The sequence below is a fragment of the Phyllopteryx taeniolatus genome, chromosome 11, assembly GCF_024500385.1.
Source record: "Phyllopteryx taeniolatus isolate TA_2022b chromosome 11, UOR_Ptae_1.2, whole genome shotgun sequence".
In the NCBI taxonomy this organism is placed as follows: Eukaryota; Metazoa; Chordata; class Actinopteri; order Syngnathiformes; family Syngnathidae; genus Phyllopteryx; species Phyllopteryx taeniolatus.
In genome coordinates this window covers 5,174,586-5,186,754 of record NC_084512.1, presented here as the reverse complement: position 1 = coordinate 5,186,754, position 12,169 = coordinate 5,174,586, and the positions used below count along the sequence as shown (strand labels likewise).

At 44.9% G+C, this 12,169-nt stretch overlaps 1 protein-coding gene across 17 annotated transcripts in view; it reads left to right on the top strand.

Annotated features, from left to right (window-relative positions):
• LOC133485634 (regulating synaptic membrane exocytosis protein 1-like) overlaps nt 1-12,169 on the top strand; it is a 109,013-nt gene that overhangs the window by 33,753 nt on the left and 63,091 nt on the right. Inside the window, exon 1 of one of the 17 annotated variants that reach the window (XM_061789660.1) lies at nt 7,518-8,445. The exons of the other annotated variants lie outside the window; for them this stretch is intronic. Within the exon in view, the coding sequence (XP_061645644.1) occupies nt 8,287-8,445 (159 nt within the window). The 5' untranslated portion in view covers nt 7,518-8,286. Of the gene's footprint in view, nt 1-7,517; nt 8,446-12,169 lie in introns of those variants that run through there. 17 annotated transcript variants of the gene reach the window in all.

Sequence of the window (12,169 nt, the reverse complement as noted above, 5' to 3'; positions counted from 1 at the left end):
AGAACACGACTAATTCACAAGAGCATCTTAGCAATATCAAATAGTCATATTTACTAGCTATTGAAAAGTTCCATCTGCAACCACTGGGTATTTACAAACATCTCAAAAGTAAATGCTTAGGCAAACATTCAAAATTGAAAGAAAAGTTGACTACAAACTAAGTTATGAATAAGCAAAACACACATCACGTTACTAGACTTAATACAAGGTACTAAACTAGATTTTATGTAACAATTTAGCTGCTTTCGAAACATGCACTACGTTGGTAAAATTACAACTACCGGTACATACCGGTTGGAAGTTTTTCAAATTTATTTTAATGTAGACATTAGCTCGTAAATTTATGAGCCCCGGTAAATTCGGCATGGTAGCATGAAATGGGACGCTCTATAGTCGTCTTATATTAATGGTGGACATGGGGGATATTTAAGAGACATGACTGTTCAGGAAAGATTGTAATCATACTGTTCATCAAAATTAGTTGTTATTGTATTACTACCGTATTTTCACGACCATAAGGCGCACCGTACTAAAAGACGCAGTCTCAGTTACGGGGTCTATTTCTGTATTTAACACATACATAAGGCGCACTGTATTATTGGGCGCAGGCATGGTAAAACATACGCAGGCTTAAAACATACGGTAGCATGCATGCACGCGAAAACAATGTTTTTAAAAAGGCAGCGGGAGCAAAACTGAGTTCAGTTGTACTTTATTGAAGTATTTAACAAAGTACTCACATAATTTTTTTATCAATCCTCATTCACAAATCCATCAAAGTCCTCATCTTCTGTATCCGAAATGAACAGCTGGGCAAGTTCTCAATCAAACACGCCAGGTTCGAGTCAGTCTCGTTGCCGTGCGGCTCCTCAGAAATGATGCAGGCTTTTACAAATGCTCGAACAACAGTGCAAGCAGACATGTTAGCCCAAGCATCCACAATCCATTCACAAATTGTGGGGTAACTCGCCCGGCGCTGCCTCCTAGTCTTAGTCAAGCTTTGTTTGCCATCTATCATCCATGGCTCCCACGCCACTCACAACTTCACTTTGAAAGCCCTGTTTACACCGATGTCCAGCGGTTGGAGTTCCTTCGTCAAGCTGCCCGGAATGATGGCAAGCTTATTGCACTCAGGCGAATGGTGACTGTAGAGACACTTCTCCCGGCTGTTCTTTGCTCATTAATCCATTGCTCGAGTTGGTCTTCCAACTCGGGCCACCTCCCCTTGTTTCTGCGGAAACTCAGCTTCGTCTTCTTGACTTGACGAAGCTCGTTTTCCTGCTTCCTCCACTTGCGAACTATGGATTCGTTGATCTTGAATTCTCTCGCGGCTGCGGCTGCTCGATTCCCATGTTCCTCCGTGTAACTAATAGTTTGCAGTTTAAACTGTGCTTCGTAAGCGTGTATTTTCGTAGGTGCCATTTTCGGGGGTCCTAAGCCAAACCGATGCACATACCGCCGCTATATACCTACTGGGGACATGCCTTTAGTGTCCTCTTTCACGCGCACCCTTCCCCCTTTAACGTCCGCATGCTGTCTTCAGTCACGTCCGCCTTTCCTCTATATAAGCAGCGTGTCGGCAGGAAATGGTCCCAGTCAGTCAAGCGGAGCGCTCATTAAAGTCACACAACAACATTTACAGATTTTGGAACTCGGTGCACATACAAGGCGTGCCGCATTATAAGGCACCCCGTGCATTTTGGAGAAAATTTAAGACTTTTAAGTGCCCTTTATGGTCGTGAAAATATGGTATTTGTTCACAGAGAGCCCACATACCTTAATTATTCTTTTTTTTTTTTTTAAACTACGTTCCTTTTTCTATTGTCTAATATTGATTTATTGAACTGTAATTGATGGCATCGTTCATGCATTTTCTTTGTATTTGCATTGAACGTAACTTAAGTTGAACCACATGGTGTAGTGAAGAGACGTTGTAAGTCAGTATACACCATACATTTTCTGGCTTTAAAAATAAAGCTGATGTCCAAAGGCAACTCAAGAAGTCACTCGTACCTTGTACCTGCAACAGTTAAGTTGCATTTATCTTGGTTTATTTCACAAAGACACAATTTACACCAACTTTAAAATCATGTGAATCAACAGTTGGGTATATCTTTGTTTATTTCACAAAGATCCAATTTACATAAAGTTAAAACGCTATAATACGCTCTCTAAAACTAAACAAACAAACAAAAAAATAATAAAAATAGAATGCTCTTCCTGATGTGCCCTAACAGCGTGTTTCTACAACGATGTTATGTCATTGCGCACAAAAGTCACAGTTTACCATGGAGTAAAAATCTGCAGTTTCTCTAGCTTTTTCTCTGGGAAGAATGTGCTGCACTTCGCTGGGTCTTTGTGTCTGTGTGTGAAGGGGAGGGGCAGCTTGCAATGCAGCACAGACACGAGCATGCTGACAGAATCTCCGTTCTGCAAAAAATGTTAATACATCGGTTACATATTGATCGATGTCAGTTTATCGGTGATAATTGGCTCGATTAAACCGCCAATGAATCAGTCGGGCTGTAGTACATTGAATAGTTGTGTAAAGAGTGTGTATCACATCTCTAATCATCTTTTCCCATCGAAATAGTGGAAATTCCATGAATGCGTTCTAGCCCCCCCCCAAAAACATAATTTGGTGTTCGTGTTTTTTAATGAGGAAAATAAATACATTGTAAAGAAATCAACAGGTTATGCATCATGATTTAATGCTGCAATTCAATTAATTGTGCTCCTCCTTCTGGTGTGCCTGCCTTGTCCAACACGAACAAAGAAGAATAGTTTCACATCTACTGTAAGTGACTCAGTAAGATGCTATAGTGTCAGTCATTGAATTCATTGTGGATGGAATAATACAGTATATGGTGTGATGCCTCTGCCTACGTGTTGCTCCACTGTTTGTGTTTAAAAAGCTATCGCTGAAAGGGTTCTATTGATGCCTATCATTAGCATATCAATAGCGTTTTGCTGGCCTTTTTTTTAGGCAGTTTTTTGGGTTTTTTTAAATACACAATGCATAATTCTCTTTATGTTTAGTTTAACAGTGAACTTAAACTAGGAGTGGTATTACATAGCTTGAAGCCTCTTTTTTTTTATGAATTGTTCACTATTTACCAAACTACTATGAAGGGTGTTGAATTGAGTTCACATCCGACAATTAGAAAAAAAATACTGGATAGCATCTTTCTGGATTATGCATCTCTAATCTGTAAGGATCCATCATTTTTCAAAGGATTTCCTACTTCATTATCACGAGAAAATAAAAGGTAGTGATATGATTTTAGTGGTCATCAGTTTCTGTTGCTGACTAATCATGCATTCAATAGTATTCAATGGTATTTCATAGATCTGTGTAACATACAATGTACAGTATTGTGGGAATGATTTGTTTGACTTGCACGTTACTGTGTATTAGCCATTTGTGTAAGTGCATGTGTACTGTAATTGTACTGTGTACGTGTGGGTGTGTATTGTGTTGTGGGAGAGCTGTGGTGTGCTGATGTAGTACCTCATTAGATGCTGTGGACACTAATCTCCTTTGTGGCAGTCTTTCATCCTTAGCTCAGGATTTATAGACGCCCACAGACGCATGTTGTCGGTGCCATATGTCAAGATGTCATTGGCTGCTACTACTTCCTGTTCCAACCCCTCCACCACCTCCTTCTCTTCCTCCTCCTTTCGTTCTTTTGTCCAAATGTGTAATTTTTCTCACCTGATAGGTGGCAAGCATTTGGTGTGTTTTAGCTCGATTGGAGGCATTAGTAAAAAGTCTAATGTGGCCTGCCACTGTTACAGTGTGACTGCTTGACTGCACACTGGATTTTGTTGATGACTGTGGTGATCAATAGAATAGGTGACAGATTGTGACTTCAGGTGGTAGGAATTTGCAAATTCAAATGTTCATACTTTGTAAAAAAAATTCCGTATGTTATTCTGCAGTGATGAAACAGGACTATCATATTTGTGTGGTGCAAAACGGGCAAACATAGGGCATAGTTAACTTAAAACATCAGCTCACACCCAGATTTGCACCTATGGGCAATTTAGAGTCTACAATAAACATAAGATGCATGTTTTTGGAGAAAAACAAACCTGTCTCACAGTAAAGACGTTCTGGGTTCGAATGTAAGAAAATGGCATGGGTTGAATAGATGAATGGATGGATAATGGAGGGAACGGTGCAGGCAATTTGCTTCTGCAATGATGTGTTTCTTGCATCTAATTTAGTTTACCCTTTAGACTTTTTTTTTTTACATGCTTTAGATACATCTTATTTCATACATGTGCACATACACTACAACGATGTGGCAAATACTAAGTCCTTGCTTTTTAAATCTAAAGCTCAAATTGAACCTAAAAATTGCATTATTTTTTTTTCTCCAGAAAGTACATCATGTCACAAAGGGTTTTTTTTATGAAGGCAAGGCAAAACGTGGAGGACTCAAGTGGAGGGAAGCAGGGAGGCAGACTGAAGTCTCAAAAATGATATTTAATTCCGAATCAAAGCCAAACAAGGATTATGGAAAAATCTAAATACTAATTCACAAGTCCAAAATCTAAACACAAAGTAACAAAGAAACACTTGAGTAAACCCAAAACAAGAAAGAAAACAAGACTGGTGAAATAACTGAGCGACAACTGGCGACTATAACGTGACACAGAGACAATGACAATGAACTGACAGAAACCAGGGAACTAAATACAAAGAGATTGACGAGACAACGAGGAACCCCTGGACAAGACACGAGCGGCTGGAGGGAGCTGATTGGTCGACACAAGGTTGATGAAAACTGGTGGACACAATAACCAAATGAGCACACAAGACATGAACAGCATGGGACTCAGGAACACATGAAAGAAAACACAGACCATGACACCACAAGCACTACACACTTCATACAGTACACATGAGCGTTGATGGACATACTGTATGTTGGCGCAGACCTCCTTTACCCACCGCCACACATATTTAGAGACACACACGCACACACACAGCTGGATGCACACAGGCACAGATGCTGCGGGATGCCAAACAAACACACACACGGGTTTTGTGTCCTAGTTTCCTTCTATGGAGAAGCTAGTCACTCTGTAGTTCTCCTTCACTCACAGCGATCTCAGGGGGTTCTTACTACTGTGATGTGACATGCTGCTGCTGCAGTTGTTGCTGCATTGTGTGCATGTAGATGTGTGTGTGTGTGTGTGTGTGTGTGTGTGAGTGTGTGTGTCCATGCATGGCTCACAAAAGTGATATGCACATTGTTGCCTACGTGTAAATGTTTATATAGTCGATGTCACCAATGTTTTTGTAAATCTGTTTCTATACTGTATGTGTGCTCATACAGTTCTTTCTCGCCTGTGCCTCACCATCAATATAATATAATATGAGGGATTACAGTATCATGAAGTCATTCTCATTGCAGCTCATGCCTCCGCACATAGGGTTCTAAATCGCATTGCACGATCGTAGTTGGCCTTTTACCTTAAATGCTGCAATTTTATTTTATTTCTTATATATATATATATATATATATATATATATATAATTTTAAAATAATTTTTTTATTGATTTATTTTTTTGGGGTGGGGGGCGGCACGGTAGACGATTCGTTAGCACATCTGCCTCATAGTACTAAGGACCCGGGTTCAAATCCGGCCTCACCTGTGTGGAATTTGCATGTTCTCCCCGTGCCTGTGTGGGTTTGCTCCGGCTACTCCAGTTTCCTCCCAAATCCCAAAAACATGCATGGTAGGTTAATTGAAGACTCTAAATTGCCCGTAGGCGTGAATGTGTGCGCAAATGGTTGTTTGTTTATATGTGCCCTGCGATTGGCTGGCGACCAGTTTAGGGTGTACCCCGCCTTTCGCCCAGAGTCAGCTGGGATAGGCTCCAGCAAGCTCGCAACCCTAGTGAGGAGAACCGGTACAGAAAATGGATGGATATTTAAGAAGCGAATATTTCCTCCACCACATTTAATCAGTTGATGTCAAGTATAATCGAGAGGCAATATCAGTTGATTAATTCAACTTAGCAACCTTACACAACTGAATGCTTAGCAAAGTTAAACTAACTGAAATGTATAATGATAGACATTTATGTTACAATTATATTACTGTTCTTCCTCAACCTATTGAGCTTTCTGACAGGTTCCCTTGCTATATTGTGTTTCACTTACATTTCACCACTCCCTAGCAGATTTTTTTGAGGAACATATCTACTTGTCAATTGAGGAAATCCTCGCTATATGGCATAAATCTGCCGTTTATAGCGATGCTTGAAACAGAAGAGAACATGACAGTAAAACATAAACACAATGAGCACACATGCTGGAGCTGTTCTCAGCCACAATTTACATCAAGCCACTCCCGGTTTGTTTAGCTTTGGGCACATATCTAACACACACTACTTTGTGTTTTCAAATTAGGGCTGTCAATCGTTTGTTTTACAATCAGATTAATCATATTTTTGAATTTTGATTAATCACAAATAATCACAAGTGCTAAATATCAGACACATAATGCCACATTTTGCTTTGAGATGATATTTTAAACTTGTTGTGCTTGTCAATGAAAAGAGAGTTCTGCGCTGCACTATATGCAAATTACATTTGTTTTTCCAAAAATCCCATCGGGGTGACGTTTGAAGCGAAATTTGCCGCTGAGTACACCAGTCGGAGTCTCCTCACTCATCTTTGCACTGGCGTAAGCATTGACCTGATCTCTGACTTGACAGCAACCTGTGCCGCCTTTCAGATGTCCATCTGCACTAAAGGTAAAGGTGTGGTCAAAATAAACTGGTTAATCTGCGTTAATACAATTAATGCGAAAAAATTTTGTGATTGATTATATGCGTTAACGCATTAAATTTGACAGCCCGAGTTCAAATACATTTATTATGTGTTTAAAATGTGGGTTTGATAGTTTTAAATGTTTAAAGTCTCTCTCTGTGTGTCTGTGTGTCTGTGTGTCTGTGGGGTTGTTAAACGATATAATAAACATCTTATATTGTATCTCTATATCGCAGATTTACACCTATTGCGGCACGGTCCGGAATGTTTCCCCTGCGATGAACAGGGGTTCACTGGGTTCATTTAAAATATGTCGATCTGACAGACATTCATCACTCTGGCTGCCTAAAACGCCATGGAGGATGTTTTCAACAAAGATATAATGTCCCACATGAGCCAGTGTGCTTGTGTTTGTGTGTGTGTGTGTAGGTGTGTGTGTATTTTTGAACACACGCTTTCCCTGGTGGTGCTGGGCTGTTTGGCAGGATAAATATAGCTGCGGCGTTGGTGTAAAGCTGTTTTCTCCTTAGCTTTTGTAGCTTTAATCAAAAGCAATCTGGAGGAGGGAGAAGTGAAAGAGAAGGGGGTGAGAGAGCACATGAGTGGAGGGAGAGGATGGGGAAAGGGGGTGGTGGGTATGGCAGACGGCAGAGTGTTTTATTTTAGCTCTCTTTAAATAGTCATTGGGGAGTGTTCAGGAGTAATGAGAACCTTGGTGGCTGGAGAAGACGGACTGACTCTAACCTCCCATCTCTCTCCTCCTCCATCCTCTGTGCGTCTGTATTTCACGGCCAGCCACACTTCCTCTGTCACTGAATCTGACGTAAATCCGGGCCTATGACTACGACGCTCCACGCTGCAGGGCCTTCGTGCAGCGCTTCCTCTTTTACACAATGATTCATCATATCTATTCTGGGATGGAATCACAACCGTCATCAATATCAACTGTCAGTGCTGTAACTAGTAGTTATTGATCTGTCACCATTTATTTTCTAAATGCATTGAGAGTTCTCTATTGTATAATGTCAGTTATTAACATAACATCCCCCTCACAATCCCTCATAGCTGACATATTTCAAACCGCAATTCACTATTGTAGAACATTGTCATGGTCTGTGTTTTGGTTTGGGTTGTGTTTAGTTTGTTCCATGTTTTCCTGTGTTCCATGTTTGTCGTATGCTCATTAGGTTGTAATGTCCACCTGTTCTCGTCTACTTTGTGTCGACCAATCAGCTCTCTCCAGCCACTCGTATCTTGTCCAGGTGTTCCTCGTTGTCTCGTCAATTTGTTTGTATTTAGTTCCCTGGTTTCGTTAAGTTCTTGTCGGTTCATTGTCGTTGTCAGGTCTTTGCCATGTCATAGTTGCCAGTTGTCGTTGTCACGTCTTTGCCATGTCATAGTTGCCAGTTGTCGTTGTCATTGTGATTAAATATTATTATTTTGAGATTCCCGCACTCCTGCCTTGCCTCCCTGCTTCCCTGCAATTGGGTCCACCATGTTCTTGCCTTGCGTTCCTCGCCGTCGCCCTAACCATGTTCATGACAGAATGAACCGACCAGAACAGGACCCAGCGGGAAGAACATGGCGTCACCCTGGACGCCACCAAACTGCCTCCCACCGTCCTCAGCCTGCCATCCATACCTACCCTCCTCCAGTAAGCCCTATCATTCAGTCTTTTCTGTCCTTTTCCTCGGGTCCCCCCACTTGTCCTAGTTATTCACCATGCCCTACTATTGTACATCCACATGTTTCTTTAGATTCAGATTTTTCTGATTGTGAAGATGGCCCTGATTTAGTTAACCTCCTGTCGGATTCTGACTCTGACACAGATTTAGATTTTTCTGGTTCCTTCCCTAGTTTATCCCGTCCTCGTCAGTTTTTGTCACGTTTCCACGTTTCCAACCCCAGTGAGTCCAAATCCTTTCCCTCGGACCCTTTCTTGGGCACCCGTTTGGCCATCTACCCGGGACCGCCGCGTGGTGGCCAACGGAGGCGCCCAAGTAAAGGTCAAATTTTGCCCCCTCGTTTTTTCCCCCCTGTTCACAAATCACTTGATTTTTCACCTGTTCCCACACGTTGTTCCACGGCTCCAATTAAGTCACGTCTAGTCAAACCTGCCCCCAAGCCATGTTCAGTACCAGCCATTTTTCCTAGTTCACCTTCCCGAGACCTTGTGCACTCTTCCACTCCCGTACCCTCTACTCCCACACCTCAATGGCGGCAGGCTGAGGAAGCGACTGCAGCTCCCGTTCCGGCTAATCGGCAGCTGCGCCAGGCTCCCGTTCCGGCTCCTCGGCAGCTGCGCCAGGCTCCCGCACCGGCGCCGCTCGTCCAGCGGCCTGCCACCCATCCTTGCTCCGGCGGCGCTCGTCCAGCGGCCGCCACCCGTCCTTGCTCCGGCGGCGCTCGTCCAGCGGCCGCCACCCGTCCTTGCTCCGGCGGCGCTCGTCCAGCGGCCGCCATCCGACCATGTTCCGGCGGCGCTCGTCCAGCGGCCGCCACCCGTCCTTGCTCCGGCGGCGCTCGTCCAGCGGCCGCCACCCGTCCTTGCTCCGGCGGCGCTCGTCCAGCGGCCGCCACCCGTCCTTGCTCCGGCGGCGCTCGTCCAGCGGCCGCCACCTGACCCTGCTCCAACGGCGCTCGTCCAGCGGCCGCCACCCGTCCTTGCTCCGGCGGCGCTCATCCAGCGGCCGCCACCTGTCCTTGCTCCGGCGGCGCTCGTCCAGCGGCCGCCACCCGTCCTTGCTGCGGCGGCGCTCGTCCAGCGGCCGCCACCTGACCCTGCTCCGGCGGCGCTCGTCCAGCGGCCGCCACCCGTCCTTGCTCCGGCGGCGCTCGTCCAGCGGCCGCCACCCGTCCTTGCTCTGGCGGCGCTCGTCCAGCGGCCGCCACCCGACCCTACTCCGGCGGCGCTCGTCCAGCGGCCGCCACCCTTCCTTGCTCCGGCGGCGCTCGTCCAGCGGCCGCCACCCGTCCTTACTCCGGCGGCGCTCGTCTAGCGGCCGCCACCCGTCCTTGCTCCGGCGGCGCTCATCCAGCGGCCGCTACCCGACCATGTTCCGGCGGCGCTCGTCCAGCGGCCGGCATCCGACCATGCTCCGGCGGCGCTCATCCAGCGGCCGCCACCTGTCCTTGCTTCGGCGGCACTCGTCCAGCGGCCGCCACCCGTCCTTGCTCCGGCGGCGCTCGTCCAGCGGCCGCCACCCGTCCTTGCTCCGGCGGCGCTCGTCCAGCGGCCGCCACCCTACCACGTTCCGGCGGCGCTTGTCCAGTGGCCGCCACCCGACCACGCTCCGGCGGCGCTCGTCCAGCGGCCGCCACCCGACCACGCTCCGGCGGCGCTCGTCCAGCGGCCGCCACCTGACCACGCTCCGGCGGCGCTCGTCCAGCGGCCGCCACCCAACCCTATTGCCTGGCCCCTGCATTACCATTGGGTTCGGCACCGTGGCCGTCCGCCTGAATGGCCCTGTAAAGACCCTGGTGCTTGGGGTCCTGGACGACCTCCTGAACCGCTCAGCCAAGCACCTCACCTCGGGTGGCCTGGATGGCCACCAGACTGACCTGAGGGGTGGACTCTGTACCCTCCTCCAGGCCCCCTTCCGCCCACCCTGGGTTGATGACTTTTTGGTTGTTGTTTGGGGAACGTCTGGGATCCGTTCCTTTAGAGGGGGGGTACTGTCATGGTCTGTGTTTTGGTTTGGGTTGTGTTTAGTTTGTTCCATGTTTTCCTGTGTTCCATGTTTGTCGTATGCTCATTAGGTTGTAATGTCCACCTGTTCTCGTCTACTTTGTGTCGACCAATCAGCTCTCTCCAGCCACTCGTGTCTTGTCCAGGTGTTCCTCGTTGTCTCGTCAATTTGTTTGTATTTAGTTCCCTGGTTTCTTTCAGTTCTTGTCGGTTCATTGTCGTTGTCACGTCTTTGCCATGTCATAGTTGCCAGTTGTCGTTGTCATTGTGATTAAATATTATTATTTTGAGATTCCCGCACTCCTGCCTTGCTTCCCTGCAATTGGGTCCACCATGTTCTTGCCTTGCGTTCCTCGCCGTCGCCCTAACCATGTTCATGACAAACATACTGTACGCAATTCGCTGAAACTACTGGCTGTCAGGCAGGTTACCTAGAAACTTGAAAAAAAATTATCATCAGAACATGACTGCATTTCAAATCTTTCTATAATTTGCCTTTTTCTAAATTAAAGCTGGGGATGAGCTATTGTGGTTGCTTGAAATGAGGTGAATGAAAAATCAGACAACAGAAACAGAACTAATAATGGACTATTTACATGTTTAAAATGTGCAGCGTACGCTTGCAAAATCAATGAGATACAATACAAATGCTGTCAGAACAGGCATTGATTTCCATCCATCCATCCATCCATTTTCTGAGCCGCTTCTCCTCACTCGGGTCGCGGGCAGGCATTGATTTAACAATACTTTTTGTTTTGCAGTGGTAGTAGAACAGAATTGCACCACATCGAGAGGGGTTCCACGAATGTAGAATTTTATTTTTGTAGTTTAGGATAGTATTGGTTCTCATTTATTGTGCAAGTGTACTCAGTAAGTGCATAATAATAGTAGTTTTCAGTTAACTAATTTTGGGTCATGTACTGACCTCATAAGTACTGTAAGTGCCAAGCTTTAAACTGCCAGTGCAGACACAGGTCAGAGAATACTGACTTGTCTTACAAAGTGTTTACACTTGTTTGTTTACAGCTGGTCAGAAATAATTGTGTGATGTGTAACTATAACCTGACTAATGGAAAATTAAATTGAATAATACACATTTTTTCGAGAACATAAAAATGTAGCAACCCTTGAAAACATAGTTAAATAATGTGGACAAAGTCTGCATTCCTCCTTTGTCTTATTTTTCAATCAGTCTTTCAGGTGGCTAATTTAGAACCACTGACTTAAGGTTTATAGTAAAACAAAAGGTAATTTTCCTCTTTATTATTAGACTTAAGGTTATGTTTCATATGTTGTGGCGACCATGTTAAAAACTTGCATCTGGTATTTGTAGGAATTGGCATATTACATTTAGAAAATGTAAGCTAATGAGCTGTGTTATAGCAGGTTACATTACAGTAGCTGTTCTAACAGTATACCTAACTTTCTGATGCTAGTAAAGCATTTTTAAAATTGTTTGGATTTTAACGTAGGACTCGCTTTGGCAGACAGCTTCAACAGTGTCAACAAAGTTAAAGCAACAGAGCGCCATGCACAGCAGACATAAATGGTGGCACATCAAGCACTTTCAATGGGCAGATCGTTAGCCACTCGTTATTGTTGCTTAATTTATTGTCTTCTGAATTAAACACATAACTGACTTAAAACTTAATGTTATGCTGTTGACATAGCTTACCTGTCTTTGGTAGTT